The sequence below is a fragment of the Lynx rufus genome, unplaced genomic scaffold (assembly GCF_022079265.1).
Source record: "Lynx rufus isolate CCGP_SWC_20201006 ecotype Redwood Valley unplaced genomic scaffold, mLynRuf1.p SCAF_7, whole genome shotgun sequence".
Lineage (NCBI taxonomy): Eukaryota > Metazoa > Chordata > Mammalia > Carnivora > Felidae > Lynx > Lynx rufus.
Window position 1 is genome coordinate 40895219 of NW_025814889.1, and position 16518 is coordinate 40911736.

Here is a 16518-nt window from a genome sequence, read left to right on the forward strand (position 1 = left end):
CCTACTTTTCTAGTTGCTCTTTCAGGCTCACCCCTCTGCTGGCTGCACCCTGGGCTCTCATTCTAGGCTGCCATCCATACACTCAGCTTCTATGACAGAAACGACTCACAAATTTACACCAGCAGCTGGGATCTCTCCTTTGAACCCAAGATCCGTGTATGCAAGTGCCCACATGATAGCCATCTTGGCATAACAAAGACTTCAAACTCAGTATGCCCAAAACTGAAGTCATGATCCCACCACCAAAGCCAGTCCCCCGCCAGGGCTCTGATTCATTGTATGATACCACCAACCATCCAGTTTCACAAACCAGCAAACGAGGGGTCAGCCCTGATACTGCCTTCTTCCAAACCCCCACGTCTGACCATCACCAAGCCCTTGGACCTTGTCTCCTAAACGTCTCTGGCATTCACATCCACTTGTCTACCTTCACTGCCATAAGCCGCCACCACCTGTCACCTGGACAAGGCAGAAGCTCCTAACTGACTGATGTCCCTGCACCTATTCTTGCCTCTCCCCAAAACACACTCCTCCTGGCAGCCCAAGGGTTTTCCAAAGCCTAAATATGATTATGTCACCTCCCTGCTGAGATTCCTTTGTAGCTTCCCCTCAAGAGGCCTTAGGAAAGAGACCAAATCCCTCAGATGGCCTCCCTGGCCGCATGCGATCTGACCCCTGCCTACCTTTTCTCTAGCCCATTTCAAGGATTCATAGACCACGTACTTCTCTTTCTTCCACACTTGTGACTCTGCATGTATTGGAGTTATTATTTGGTTAACATCTCTCTCTGTGTCACTGGACTATAAGATCAAAGACAGTTTTGCTCATTATCTGTTCAGCAGGCAGCATAAGGCTCTGCATAAAGTATCCAATATTTTTTTTACATATTCTTTGATTCCTCTCCTCTGATCCCAATCCCCTCCCCTAACACGGGCAATATTTTTATGACATGTAGTCTCCTAAAGCGCCCCCGAGGATCCCCACTTCCTGGTGTTCAAACTCTTGTGTCATCTCTGTTGCACCAAGGTTGATCTGTGTGCCGACAGTATGTGGCAGCAGTGACATACCACGTGTCACTTGAGATTAGGCTATAAAAGACTGCAGCTCCTGTCCTGGTACTCTCTTGGATTACTCACTCCAGGGAACCACTTCACGAGCAGCCCAATGCAGAGGCCCACATGGCGAGGAACTGAATGAAGCCTTCTGCCAAGAGCTGTGTGAATGAGCTGGGAATGGAGCCTCCAGAGCCAGGCAAGTCTCCAGATGATTCAGCCTGCAGCCCTGGTCAACAGTTTGACTCCAACCTCATGAGCAAACCTAGTCACCCAGCCAAGCTGCTCCGGGAGTCCTGCCCCTTAGAAACCGTGTGACATTATATATGTCCATTCTTTCAAGCTGTTAAATTTGGGGTTAATTTTTTTATGCAGCAATAGATACAGAAAACTAATACAATCTTATTCTGTTCAGTGTAGACCTGCCTGCATATATTCTCATAAAATATGTATTTCTTTCACATGCCTGTATGTTTAATTTGTATAAGTGGTACTATCTCATATATCACAGTGTTTTGTCGTTTTCTTTACCACCACGTGTTCAAGATTGAACCCTGCTAATACATACCTACTTTCCCGGTGCTTCTAAGGCTGCATGATCCTCTACTGTTGTGCATCCACTGCCTTTTCCCCATGCACCCTCCCAGGGATGGACACAGACCTCAAACAAAGCTGTGACTAACATCTTCATACACGTGCCCTTAAGAGCCTGTGTGAGAGTTTCTTTAGTGTATATGCCTGAGAGCAGGACTGTGGAGATATCAAGTGTGGGTATCTAATTTGCATAAATCATCCCAACTGCTTTCCTGGGTGCTGGGAGCAATGCACCTTCCAGATTAAAGAAGGCCAGGAGACTGGAGAAAGGAGAGGTAGGCAGGGGTCAGATCGCATGGGGCTTGGGAGGCCATCATAGGGATTTGGTCTCTATCCTAAGGCCTACTGAGGGGAAGCTATTAAGGATTCCAAGCAGGGATACGACATAATCAGATTTAGGTTTGGGAAAGATACTGGGGTGTCTGAACAGGTGTATGTCCTAACAGTAGCAGAGCGGGGGCCCCATATTCCACAGCCCTGCCGACACTTGGCATTATCCAGATTTCAAATTTTTCCACTCTAGTAGATATGAAGTAATACTCGTTGTGATTTGTATTTCTCTAACAGTAATGATTTTGAATGATTTTTAATGTGGCTGCTGTTCAATGAAAATTTATTAAATGAGCAAAAGAGAATCAGCCCTTCCCTCTCTGGGCACATGCAGAAACGGCGCCCTCTGGTTTTTAACTAACACCTGATTTTAAAATATCCTCATGTCATGGTCTTTCTGTCATTTGGACATGACCCAAAAGCTTAATTTTATTTTTAGAAAGAAGAAAAGAGAAGAAAAACCTTGTAGGTAGGATTATAATCAACTCCTGGCCCAGAACCTGGCTTGCAATAGTGTAAGTGCTCTACCATGATGCCTGTCTGGTGACCAAACAGCCTAAAGATACTTCTAGACACATGTGTTTGTACCTTCCTACTACCTCTTGTGGGCATCACCAGCATTTGCTCCATGGGGCTCACTCTTTAGTGTGCGGGGATAAAAATAAAGAGCCACAAAACAAGCCCCAAGTTCCTGATGGTTCCCATTCTCCATGAAATCCAGTTTTCTAAATGAAGTGGAGAGACGGGACAGACAATAGCTTTCAGCCCTGGTGCCCAAAGGAGAGCCCGGGAACATATCATGGAGAGGTCACTGATGTGCAAATCCTGAAGAAAGCCTGAAGCCAGGGCTATTCCCCAGCTCTGCTCACCCAGGGCCCTCTGCACCTCATCTCCCCACCTTCCCTGTGCCTCCAATATGGTAAAATGACCAGGGACACGTGCTGCCCTCCAAGTCACCCCAGCCTCCTACCCTCTGGCTTCTTTCCTCACCACACTACTGCAACATGGGGGCCACTATGACCTTCCGATTGCCAAATTCAACAGCCTCCTCTCCATGTAATATGAAGAGTCTAAGGGTCCCTGGGTTCTATCACTGGCTGGATGATTTGGGAAAGTGATAATCTCCCTAAGCCTCAAATTCCTTACTAAGAAAAGCGATGCTTGCCTTCTAACGGCATTGTTTTAAGGTCCCAGAGAGAAACACCCTGAAAATCATAGCTGGACAAGCGGAGTAAAACGACCGCTTGGGTGAAGGCCCAATGCTCAGACCAACAGATGTTGTCACTCTCCTGCTCTCCTCACCTCCACCATATGGCCCGGCATTCGCTGTGCCTTTTTGCTTGCCTTTTTCCTTTGGCCTCTCTCATAGGATCCTCTTTCTGCTCCCCTGGCCCTCTGAACATCCCCCCAAGCTCTGGACTCAGTTTCCTTTTCTGCTCCTCAATCCACTTCCTTCGTGGGCCTGGCTGCCCCTGCAGCCATACAGAACACCTCCACGCAAATCTTGTCCAGCCTCCACCTCTCACTCGAGTCCCACACCCACGCCTCCGGTGACTGTTTCCCCTCACTCACCAGCATGCGCTCTTGGCAACTCAGCCATCCGGGCTAAGACCAAATTCATGATCCTCCCCCTACCCACAAGGAGCCCTCTTGCTGTTCCTGCACTCCCGGGCACTCCAGTCCAGAACCCCGGGGGCCGTCTTCAGCCAACCTCATCCCCCTACATGTCCCCCCAGTCTGTTTACTTCCTGGGGTCTCTGGCCTCTGTCCCCTTGCTCCATCTCCACTGCTAGTATTGGCCCGGGGCCTTAGCACCTTTTGACCAGACTGTGTCAACTTCTTCCCACAACTGATCTCCCTGCCTCCACACCTCATGCAGCTTCCAGAACCCACTCCTTAAAGCTATGCTTTGACCTATTTGCTCTTTCAAAACCTCTGAGGTCCTCCCTGCCTACTGCTCCAGTCCCCCCCTCCCCATCTTTCGAAGATGCCCAACATCCTCCCAGGCTTATCTTCCCTTCATGCAACATATGCCCCCCCAGAGGACTTACCTTGGTGACTGGTGAGTACTCCCTGTGTGTTTTTGGCCCTGGGCCTCGGCTCCACCCCAAAGCCCTCTTCCACAGGCCCGCCCCACGCCCACTGCTAGAATCTTCCTCAAACCCAAAGCTACCTCCTGCACTGGGTCTTCTCCAGCTCCTCCCAAGTGGAAGCAATCTGACCTTTTCTGAGTGAGTAGAGATTTTTATGTCTACAAAATGGTGAGCCTACCAAATATGATTGTTATTTCATCTCAGTACACATTGACTATGCCTATTTTCTGCCATAAGTGTGTTGGGTGCTGGGAATCAGGACCTAAGATGTGGTCTCTACTCTTGGGGAGGTCACAGTCCAGAGGGGGATACAATGCATTTTGCTTAAATCCAAGTCCAATGACAACCATTCTTTCCATCCAAGGATAACCAATCTGCTCTGGGCATAAGAGATGGCGAAGGACCACAAACTTATCTCACTAAGTGAGGAGGAAAAGCTTCATACCACACACAGTGTGCAGACCTTGTTTGGATTCTGATTTGAACAAACCAATTATATATAAAAAGACATTTTGAGACAGTCAAGAAAGCTAACATGGATAGAATATTAGGTGTTATCAGGAATCATTGTTAGTGCTTATCTGAACAATGGTATTATGGTTAGATCGGGTTTTTTAAGTGCTTATCTGTTAGAAACACATACTGAAATATTTTCAGATGAAATGATATAATATCTGAGATTTTCTTTATTCCAGCCAAAAGGGGGAGGAGGGAATAGATAAAACAAGAATGGCAAAGTGCTGATAATCACTGAACTTGGGGACAGATGCCTTAGGGCTCCTCACTCTATTCTCTCTACTTTTATGTCTGAAATATTCCACAGGACATTTTAACTGGTCTCCCTAGTAAACCATCAGCTTCTTTGGGGCGCACACTGTGTCTTGTTCTCCTTCAGATCACCAATCTCTAAGCCAGCACCCAGGCCAGAGCAGGTGACAAGGAAATGTCATAAATTTCTCCTGTGACTGTGACAGCCCCTCTGAAACGGACCAGGACAGAGGGACGGGGCAAAGGGCCAAAAGAAGCAAGTGTGATTGGAGCTATTTTTCAGGGAAGTATGTAAAGCAAGTCAGGGTAGCAATGAACCACTGAGGTGAGGCTGCCTTCATCTATTTTCTGCTGGTTCAAATGCCCCCGCCTGGGAACACTGCCAGAGGGCTACAGGGGAGGGGACAGGGAGCCCTCCCATTTCCTGTTCTCAAACAGGGAAACTAAGACCTACTGCAGGGAAATGGGGCTCAACACGTGAGAGTTGGCAATGAAGCTGAAGCAGTCCTCCCGCCAGCCATGAGTAAGGAAGCCACTCAAGCTGGGTGAAATCCCAGCTTTCTTTCTGACTTGCTGGGCAAGTCACTTTCTTCCCTGGGCCTCAGTTTCCCACCCACAAAATGAAGGATTTGGAGGACCATTTTCCTCTCAAGCCCTGCCATTCCCGAGGTCCCCGGTCCTGCTGCATGCACTTACCACGTGGTGTGATGGTCTGAGAAGATGTCCTCGGGCTGGAAGATCTCGCCGTCATAGTAACAGGGGCACTGGGCCTTGGGCACACAGTCTCCCCTCTCATCCAGGTACAGCCCTGCAGGGCAGAAGCAGCCTTCCAGGCAGATCTCATTGCAGTCCTCATCCGGGTAAGAAAGGGAGCGACAGGTCATGTTGCAAGGGGTCCCACACTGCAGGTACACCTGGCCCTGTGGGCAGCTCAGCGCTGGGAGAGAGGCAAGGGAAAGGAAGGCCTCAGTGGAAACATGAAGATGACAAGGACTGTCTTTCTAGGACCTGTAACCCCAATTATATCTGTGCAATCACTACCTTCCTTTCCTACTAGGAGCAAAACTGTATTGTCATGCTCACAAATGCCTATGATAATAATGAATGCACGCGGTTTCCCCTCTGCTGAACTAGAGGGATCCTGCTTTAATGGTCTCTGAATCCTTGAAGTCTGGGACATGTAGAAATCAGGTGGATTTTGACACTGTGAATATTAAAAAGAACTGGGCATGGCAGGCAAGGGCATTTCTCCTGGGATGATGACAATTGAGCATCTACTGAATATTCTGCTCTTCACCAGCTTCTGTGCCTTTTACACCTCCCATTGAATTAGATCTCATAGCCCTCTTCTTACGAGTAAGAAAACTCAAACATAAGCTAAGTAATTTGTCAAGGTCATGCCTCCCAGGAAGAAGCAGAGGCAGGATTTGAACCCAGCTCTCTATGACCAAGAGCTCATGCTCTTAACCATTATGCTCTACAAAGGAAACAACCCCTTAGGAGCCATGCTTTTGAGGACAGCCACAAAGTGCGGGGACACTCTTGTGCCTGCCTCGGCCAGGTGGGCAGCCCTGTCTCCTCCCCGCCTTCACTCTCCCTGGCCTCCGCCCACAGAGAAACAGCACAGCAGACAAGACCCAAGAGGACGCAGCAATACAGGGAAGTGGACAGGCTCTGTCTCCCAAATTCCTGGGTTCGAGCCTTGGTTCTGCCATTAGTTAGTTATGCTGTGACCTTGAGCAGTTTCCTCACTGGAATAGACTAATACCCACCTGGATTGTTGTCAAGGTTAAGGGAGCTAACAAGTTCAGAGTAATGCCTGGCACATGGTAAATGCTCACTGCTGTTTTATCATGATGATGACTGCGGAAACACAGCCCCAGCTCAGGGGGCTCCAGATGGGAGGGGTATTCCAGATGAAGGCCCAGGCCTAAGAAGACCTAGCACTCCTGGATTCTGGCCAACACCGTGAGCACCCCGATGAGGAAACCCTTTACTGGGGCCGTGGGAAGTGCTTTGCCCTTTCTAAAGGCTTTCTTCTTGCTAATCAGCTCCTATCCAAGAAATGACCACCTCACTCTGAGGACACTCCTGCTGGGACCATTAGAAACCTTGCCCTCTCTGTTAGAATCCATTTCTACAGTGGACACCCACTGGCAAAATGTGTCACAGAAAGTGTAAAAGGAAGCCCTGGCCGTGAACCTCAGACATGGGGGTGAGAACACCTGGAGAGCCCCTGTAGGCTTCCCCTCCTGCACCTGCTCAGGGTTTAGTATTTGAGGGGATCTGAGAAGGGAGGGGGCTCCGTAACCACATTAGACATGGGTTTTTCTCTGAACCAGCAGAGAGGTTGGGTCAGTGGATGAGTATTGAGAGCAGGCTGTGTTAAGATGGGGTGTTTTGGGCAATAAAAATGCAACTCTCTTTCAATCCATTGAACCTGTGATATTAAGGGCACATTCATTCACCCATTAAGGAGCAGCTGGAGCAGAGAGCTTTTTCTCTCTGACAGATGTCTCTAGAACTGGCTTCGAGCCGTATTGAATTTCTCCTCTGGGCTTCCTCCCCAGAAGGAGCAGTGGCCACCTCAGTTTAACAGACGTTTCTCATGCTCCCACTGTGTGCCAGGGGCTGTGCTAGGCTCATGGAGGCAGAAGTGGTTAAGACTTGATCCCCATCTACAAGAAGCCTATGCTCTTTTCTTCCCAAAGGAAATGTAACCAAGTAACAAGCAAAACAAAGCATGCTTCTCCCAATCTCCTCACAGCATGATCAGTCCTTGCTTCATGAGCATCCCCAGCTGATGGGGGCTCTTCTTAAGGATGGAGTTAGTGGTGTAGGGAGCTCTGTTCATTTCTCAGGGAGAAAATGAGGTACAGGATGGAGTCAGGAACCCAGGAGTCTTGCCCACCCTCCTCGGGGCTCAGGCCTCCAGGACCATCTGGCCAGCCTCTTCTCTGGTTCACCTCCACATAAGCCCATAGAGACAGAAAACTTCTCACCACCCATACATTTTCTGCCTCCAAATTTCAGTCCCTGCTCCCACAGTCTCAGCCTGTTCCCTTTCGTTCTGTTCTCAGGAGGTGAAGGACAGCAGCTTTCGTGAGATTACAGAACGTGCCGGTAAGCCCTCAGTGATCTGGGAGAACGTCCTAAATGAGGAAATCCTTCAGATGCTGTAGCACACTGATAATGCAGAATTTCTAATATTGGTGGACAACCAAAGCATAGTCATGAACAGCACGCCATTTCCTCATTACTTTGCCCAGTTTCTAAACAGCAAACCCCGATGAGGAAACTGAGGTGTGGAGGGGGAGATGATGGGCTCAAGGCCGCAGGGCGGGGAAGTCACCCGCAAGTTCCAGCAAGGCCTCAGACTCTGCTCTTCCGGCTGCTGGCCATGACTCTGGCATCCCCGACCCAGAGGGACAGGGAGGCACAACTGCATGCATGCATACACACGTGGTCCCTTTCATCCTCACTTCTGTCTCTGCTCCTCTTTTTTTAGGACACTGCTTAGACTTGAAACATGAGTTGGCTCATTAGACCCCAATAGTGACATTTCTAGAGCCCTGTACCTAAGCTTCTTCAAATACGTGATATATATTAGGACCTTTCTCCGCCTCTCATAGCTCCTATTTCCCTGCTTCTGCCAGGACCACGGGCATATTAGTCTCCACACACATCTACTTCACCCTAAAAATCAAAATATTCACGACACCTCATCCTCCCAGAATATCCTCCTCATTTCCATGCATCACTACTACTATCCGCCTGTGGAACAACTCTTTTCTGCCAAGATGGTGACTTTTTAAAGCCTGGTCGAGTACACCACCTCCAGAAAGCCTTCCTTGATTGCCTCTGCCTTAATCTCATTATCCTTTTACTCAGTGTGACAGTCACGTAGTACGGAGGCAGTTTCTACACCACTGGCATTGCCTGACCATGCTGGGCACTCGGCACATGTTCCCCGTGCAGCACCACCAACAACAGAGTGAGCACAATCTAGCTGTTCGAGGGTCCAGAATGTGGAGCAGATACCAGCTGTGGTGGCAGAAATCTAACATGGCAGAGGGAGACTCCAAAGTCAGCTGGGGACATTGATGTCATTCAACTTTACATAACTCTATCAATGCCAGAGATGCGGGCCAGGAGTCTACTGATCATCTGGCTGGAGTTACAAGCAAAGGATCCGCAGGTGCATTCCCCACACCTGAGTGCAGAGACCCATTGGGATCTGGGACTCACTCATTCCTCCACCTGGCCATACATGCATGGAACACTAGGTGGCAGCAGCCACATGAAATCTCTGCTTCCCAGGAACTCAAGGTTCTAGACCACCACCAGGTAGAGGGTTGCAACTCGCCCTCCCGGAACAGGCTAATCACACTGTCCTGTGAGAGAGCCAGTCCCCACCGCCTGTCCTGCAGGAGTTGCGGGGGGGGGGGGTGGGTGGAGGAGAGGGCGGCTGCAAATAAACAGTTCTCACTACCCATGCTTGCCAAATGCGCTTGGGCCCGGTTCTGAAAGCAATAATGCAGAGACACTGCCGTGAAAAGAACGAGCCGCACACAGGACATCCGAGGAGAACTGTGCGGGGTTGGGCTGTGCGAGAGCTGGCGGACAGGGAGGGCACCCACCACAGAAGCTGGGCTCCCGCCACCCGATGTGCACGCCTCTCCGGGCACAGGCTGCGGCGTAGTTGGCCACGGCGCTGCAGAGACAGTCTTTGCCGTCGGAGCAGGAGCAGACGTCATAGCGGCAGTTCTGCACGTAGGGCAGAGGGTTCACGACGCGGTTGCAGGCCTCGAACTTGGAGGACGTCAACAGAGCGCACGACTGCTCCGCAAACCTGGCTGTGGCGGGAGAGAGAGCAGCGCACGGGCTTGGCCGGGGCCGCGCCCCCGCCCTCGGAGCTCCCGCCCCCGGACGGCAGTGACCAATCCCACTCTGAAATCCCCCAACCGGCTTCCCCCTCGGCAGCACGAGCTGCAAAGCGACTGGAAATCACTGTGATTTTTCTCCTGCAACCAATAAACTTTACGTTTGGCTTAAATACATAATAAATTGCATTTCCAGAGCACACCACCCACGGACAGACGGGAGAAGTAGTTCCACGATGGGCTGGGTAAGAGAGGGAAATGAATGCAGGGCTGAAATGATGTCACAGATCAACCTGCAAATGGCCACCCCAGTGCATTTATCCTCCGATAATTTAATTCTGTGTGGCTGCTGCTCCAACAGACTGCGAAGGTCCAGGGACAGAAAACGTACTATTCTCGTCTTTCCCAGGGTTCGGCCCACGGAGGGTGCACAATCAAGGGCCGTTGAAGAATAAATGATCCAGATGCAGATAATCAAATGCTGATGGTAAAAGCCAAGTGCCCCTGTCCCCCAAAAGTGGGTGCACTGGTGCCATGGAATGCACTGGAACCCGGGAGACACCTCAGGGCTCCGCGAGGCCCCCCCTGCCCCCCAGGCTTACGTACTCAGGCGCGGGTTGAGGCTGCACGGATCACTGTGCTGCTTCTGCAGGTCTTCACAGTCCCCGTGCAGCTTCCAGGCGTTCCCGAAGTCCTCCACCAGGGGCTCGGCCAGGCCAGCGGGCGTGACGAAGTCGTCACCCCTGTTGCCATTGTAATTCCCACACAGGCCGCACGTCTTCCCCGCATAGATGGGGGACAGCTGCAGGGAGAGGCAGACTACCCTGGAGCCGTGGCGGCCAAAGCAGCCACAGCTTCCAGTAACTAATGAGATAGTTGTAATCAAAAAGAGCTCCCAAGGTGAAAAATAAATACGAACTTAATAAACCGTAGCCAAGTCCGAGGCTGCAGAGGGAAGAAAAGCTAACTGTAGTGTAAGTTTACCACCAGCAACATCCCTGCTCTTAAATCAGCCCCAGAGAGCAGTCTTGCCAGAGGGCATTTTAGAGATCTAGCCATTTAAAGATGGCAACACTGAGTCCCAGAGAGGAAAATGACTGGCCTAAGGTCAGAGGTGGTGGCAGAGCTGGAAGTAGTAGCCAGGTTGAGCCCTAGTCCAGAGGGCTCTGTGCCACCCTCGCCTGTCAGAGAAGACGCAGTAGCCCTGACACCCACGGAATCAAGTGCAAAGTCCGCACCCCTTTACTGAACACTTATATCGGTCACACGTGTGGGTGAAGCAGGCTGAGTCCATTATGGTCCAAGTAGTCCCAGTGACAAAGAACAACACCTTCCCATCTCAATTTGACTCAGCCGCTGAGTGTCATTGGGAAGAAAGGACCATGACCAAGGAGGACTCTAGGTGGTGTGATCAGAGGAGGTAGGGTCAGCAAGGAATCTGGGGCAGCCCACTATGGGTGACCAGGATGGTTCTGGGGGTCAAACTCTAGGCCATCAGCATGTGGCTTGTTCTCCGTCCTTCTGAGCCCAAAGTGCATACTCACAGACAAGCTGGGGAGTTAAACCTGCCTTTCACACTTTACAGCTTGGGGCAGCTGCTGGTTTCTATTGAGACGGCCCTGATTCAAAGATGGAACCAGGTCTGGGACCCCAGAATCCTGACTCCTGCTCTGCATGTAATTAACACAGCCAGATGACCTCCCTGTGTTGAAACCATCATGCACTAGAACTGAGCTCCTACAGACATCTCCTGGAGCCCCTTCCAGCTTCCAGCTATGACTTCACAGCATGCAAGATGAACAATCTAGTGGAAGGTTCCAGACCCATATAAAATGTACCCAAGGAAATGCCATTAGAAGAGAATAAAGTAACGTTTCCCTGTTTGCCTTACAAATTTCAAGTTTGGCCACACTAGGCACCCAGGCCTTCCCTGACCTATTTTTTTTTTTAATTTTTTTAAATTAAATTTTATTTTTGTGAGAGAGAGAGAGAGAGAGACAGAGTATGAGTGGGGCAGGGCAGAGAGACAGGGAGACAGAGAATCCAAAGCAGGCTCCAGGCTCTGTGCTGACAGCTCAGCGGGACTTGAACTCGTGAACCATGAGATCATGACCTGAGCTGTAGATGCTTAACTGACTGAGTCACCCAGGTGCCCCCTAACATCCCTACTTAAAATGTAAATGCTCAGACCCTGACACTTTTTGTCCCTTTCTCTGCTTTATTCACCTCCTCAGGATTTCCTTCTAATATACGATATAATTTACTGGTTTGGTTGGTTTATCGTCTGTCTTCCCCCAGTACAACATAAATTAAGTGAGGCAGGGATCCTTGTCTGCGGAGTTTCACAGTTGTAGCCTTGTCCTCTAGAATGGTGCCTCTGAACACTCACTAACTATGTGTTGAACAAATGACTGAGCAAGTTCGTGAATGAATGAGGTTCTTCTGAGGACACAAGCTGAAACCCAATGCCTGCGGTCAAGGCCAGCCCTGACCTGAGCAGTGAAACAGGTGATGTCTTCACTCCCTCCACCTGTGCCTCAGCATCCTCTCTTTCCTCCTCATTCCCAGACCGTGAGTACCCTCATTCCCCCACAAAGTCCCTCTGGTCACCCCCAGGCCTGCTGTCACACTATCCCCACTAAGGCAGTATCTTCCTCTGTCCCCTGGGTCCCCTTGGCTTGTTCCAGAGGTAGGCTCAGCCCTCAGATCAAGAGCACCCTTACTATGACATGAGAGGTTAGAGAAGGTGGTATGGCCAATGGCAGGGTGGGAGGCACCCTTTCTGAAGACCAGGGTGCAGGAGGTGAGTTAGTCGGGGGTCAGGAGACCTGAGTTTTGATCCTAACTCTGTAACCAAAAGACCATGAGACCAGGGTGAGTTCTTTCTTGCTCCAGAAATGATGGGTTTTATTTCTAACTGCAGAGTAGAGACTGACAAGAAGCTCTCCGAGATCTTCCTGCGCTATGGTCTTCAACTGAGGTCTTGGGACCCTTTGGGGCATGGAGGTCCCTGAAGCCCTTTCAAGGTGTCCACAAGGCCAAAACTACTTTCCTAATCATACAGAGATGTTATTCAGCTTTTTCCTTCTCATGTTCTTACAAGTGTACAGTGGAATTTTCCAGAGGCTACATGACACATAATGTTGCAAAAGACTGGATGCAGAAGGAGATGCGAGTCTCCAGCTGTCTCCTATTAAGCCAGCCATTAAAGAAATTGGCAGAAATGTAAAACAATAATATTCTTCTCACTCCTTATTTTTCCTTTGGAAAACATAGTTATTTTTCAAAAAAAATTATTGTTTATGTTAACATGTAGTGGATTTATTATTGTTATTTTTGTTTGGGTTTTTTTTCAATTGAAGTGTAATTAGCATGCATTGTTATATTAGTTCCAGGCATACGATATATTATTATTGTTATTTTTTTAAGTGAATTCATAAGTATGTATTTTAATTCTCTAATTTAATTTCCAACATGGTAAATGTTGACAGATACAACCTCTGTAAAAGATCTTGGGGTGTTCAATAATTTTTAAGAGTACAAAGTCATCTGAAGACCAAGAAATGAGAAGCTCTGGTCCAGCTCTATGACACCGCCAGAGAGCTGATCCCACTCCACCACCAATCACGTGTGTAGTCCTGGGCACGTGTCCTGACTCACCTGAGCCTGGGTTCCTTCATTTATAAAAATGGCAGTGGCAATCACACTGCCCATCTGCTCTGGGAAATTTCCAGAGAGGAAGCCCTGTTGAAATCTATGGATTGCTACCCAAATGTGACTCTGGGGCCACGGAGAACACAAGGAAGTGGCCCCCCAGACCACAGAGACCCAGGGACAGGGGGAGGGATTTGGCAGTTCCCAGGGCAAACTTACTGGGCAGTAGGATGGCTTTCTCCCCCAGGATGCACAACAGGGGACCTTGGCTGCGAGTTCCAGATGGGCTCTTCCCTTGCTGCCTACAGCGGGCACCCCCTGAGAGACACCCCCTGCTCCCCAGCTTTGTTGCAGCCAGGAGGCTGGGTGCCAAAGGCTACCTCCTAGCCCTTCAGGAGCCAGCCCAGTCTGGAGGGCCTTGGGGTACCAGAGCCCCAGAAGGGAGAACCCCCAGGGCAAACAAGGGGTGTCCAGACAACAAACACCAGCCTCTCATAAACAAGAGAGGCCTGTTCCTTATTCTGGGGGCGTAGGGCCTGGGGATAGAGGAATTCTTCTCCCACCACATAAAGCCAGAGCTCTGCCAGAGCACAAGAAGAACTTTGTAAGGTCCAGGCTACAGGGAAGCAGTGTTTGGGAGGGCACCTACCATCACCAGCAGCCTCCCACGGCCATCCCAGTCCATCTGTAGGTCCTCCCCATAGCTGAGGCGCACGGACGCCATCACGGTGTGCTGGATGCAGAGGTCACCTAGAACAGAGCAGGGACAGGATTTAGGCTGAGATGGGGAGAGGGCAGGGTGGTGACAGGCAGATGTGTAGTGGGAAGAGACGGGGTATCTCACGAAGGACTGTAACAATGAAATCAAGAAGTTGGGGGCAGATGGGGATGTCATTGAGGCTTAACGGGGTCTAAGGAGAAAGGATAATCAGGATGTAGTACAAATTGGGTGCCGTAGAAAGGTGCCCCTGTACCCTGGCCGTAGCCTGCCATTCACTCCACTGCCACAAGAAGGCGGCAGAGGCTTCTGCATCCTTGGCTTCTGAGGCTCTGCCTCCCGTTGAACCCCTGACCCCTGAGTATTCCCCAAGCCCTTCTGGCCTTGCACCCCACTTCTAGGCTGAGTTACTCAGTCGTCATGTCTGAGCGATGCTGTGTGGTTGAATACAGCAGTTCTCACTGGAGACGAGGTAGGAGACATAATCTCTTGCCCTGGAGGAAGGTACCTCATGGGGAGACTCAGACGGCATTAAACACAGGTGGACGTGCTGTGGTCAATGCCAGGATAATGGGCCACATGGTCCATGAAGGTCATGGGAAAGAAATAGGAAGGATCTGACAGCCACTTTGAGGGTGAAGGTGGCAATTACGCTGCTCAAAAGGGTGTGGTGCCAACTGGCAAAGTCACTGGACAGGTCGGCTCTTCCCACAGGTCACGGGGTCGCCTGGCTTTGCCCCACGATATCCTCTGGTCTGACCCATCACCAGCCACCCCGTAACCTCTCCACGTCAGCCTCTGCTCCTTTCCCACCTCAAAGGAGAGCTCCAACCACCGTGCCCAACCTTCAACTCGCCCCTTTGGCTCAAGCCAAGTGAAAACCTTCTTGGTCCCCTTTCCTCCTCTGCGCCCTTTCCATGCCAGAGAGCAGCTCCCTTGACTCCAGCCAGCTTCCTCCACCCATCCTCCTCCTCCTCCAGGAAGCCTTCCTTTCTTGAAAGGATGCATGCTGAGGATAGAGGATACCCACCCCTCTGAAGCTAGCTCTCCTCACAGAAGAGGTGGGCAGTGAGCACTGCTGAGGGGCAGGAGCTCTGTAGGTGAGCTGCACCCGCCCCAGGCCTGGAGGAGGAGGGAGCACACCTTGCAGGAGAGGGATCTGGACGTCCTGGCCATCCATGGAGACTCCTCCCCCATGCTTCAGCTTCACAAGGCTGTTGTGCAGTCTGGGCAGGCGGACAGTGACAGAGCGGGTGCAGACAGCATCAGGGTCATCAGCGCACTGCCAAGAGCGGCACACAGAGTGATGTCACCACAACCCCAGCCCAGTGCCCCAGCCCAGGACCCATTTCCTCAGAGAAAGAGCACAGCCCCACAAAGCGTCTGGCCTTCTTAGGAGAAGCAGCTCCATTCTGACGGAGCGGTCTCTGTGAGTGGGCCCCTGGAGGTGTGCCAGAACACGGCCCTGAGCCCAGCTCCCCACACCCTTTCCCAGTCCTGCTCCAGTCTTTATAAAGAACTCTTGGGCCTATGGTTCCAAAGCCAGTCTGGGACTTCAATCCTCAGCGGGGAGCCCTGTGCCCTCTAGATTTCCCCTCCTTGCTTTGGTCTCTGGAGCACGTACCCCGGCAGCTCACGAAGGAAACGGGACCACCTTGCCCCAACCCCGGTCACAGCTTCCTGACTCGTGGCAGGCAAGCTCACCTGGACAGTCTCTATGACAACAGAGAAGGTGTGGTCCTGGCAGTCCTGCGCCAGCAGATACTGGCAGACCCCACTGAAGGTGAAGTACCTGTTGTCAAAGCTCTTGAAGTGGGATTGTCCTGTGACGAGACACTCCCCTGGAGGGACACAGAGGAGGGAGGTAAGAGCAGGAGGAGGTGCGGAAGCCCCTCGGAGGTGGCAAAGGTGGAATGCACGTGCAACCCAGGCACCCCAAGTGGAAACTCCAGATGTTCTTTCCCCACACCAGTCTGAAAACGTGTTCCACAGGAGGACTCTAACTCGGGTCCCTCTCCTCAGTCCGTGAGAGGTCACAGTAGGATCTTCGGGTCAATGTCTCACTTTATGGAAGGGAGGACTAAGGGAAGTGACAGCCACATGCAGTCAGTGGTGGAGCCCAGCCCAGAACCCGCAGCTCCTTGCTCTCAGTTCACTGTGACTCCCAGCCCTTCCCTACAGCTGCCCCACAGGATCTGGCTCTGCTGGGGTCAGGTGTCGCTTGGCCCAGGAACAGGCCTTTCTCTGCACTGGTGTTGTGGGGGGGCCACAGGGCACAGCCCCACCCACGAGAGTCCCCTAAGGCAAGCAGGCTAAAAGGCCAGCCCAGATGGGGGACAGAGGAGGGGTGAGGCGGGCATTCTCTGAGCTCAGCAGGGCAGAGACCAAGGTGCCATCCTCACCCCGCAGCTGAGGGGTGGCCCTAA

The 16518-nt window shown here is 51.1% G+C and overlaps 1 protein-coding gene across 1 annotated transcript in view; it reads right to left on the reverse strand.

Moving 5' to 3' along the window:
- The window catches only part of VWF (von Willebrand factor), a 137639-nt gene that overhangs the window by 74632 nt on the left and 46489 nt on the right, over nt 1-16518 (reverse strand). The window contains exons 11-16 of the mRNA XM_047066718.1: nt 15797-15933; nt 15236-15374; nt 14024-14124; nt 10327-10522; nt 9478-9693; nt 5534-5774 (exon numbers count right to left, since the gene is read on the reverse strand). Of these exons, the coding sequence (XP_046922674.1) occupies nt 5534-5774; nt 9478-9693; nt 10327-10522; nt 14024-14124; nt 15236-15374; nt 15797-15933 (1030 nt within the window). The remainder of the gene's footprint in view (nt 1-5533; nt 5775-9477; nt 9694-10326; nt 10523-14023; nt 14125-15235; nt 15375-15796; nt 15934-16518) is intronic.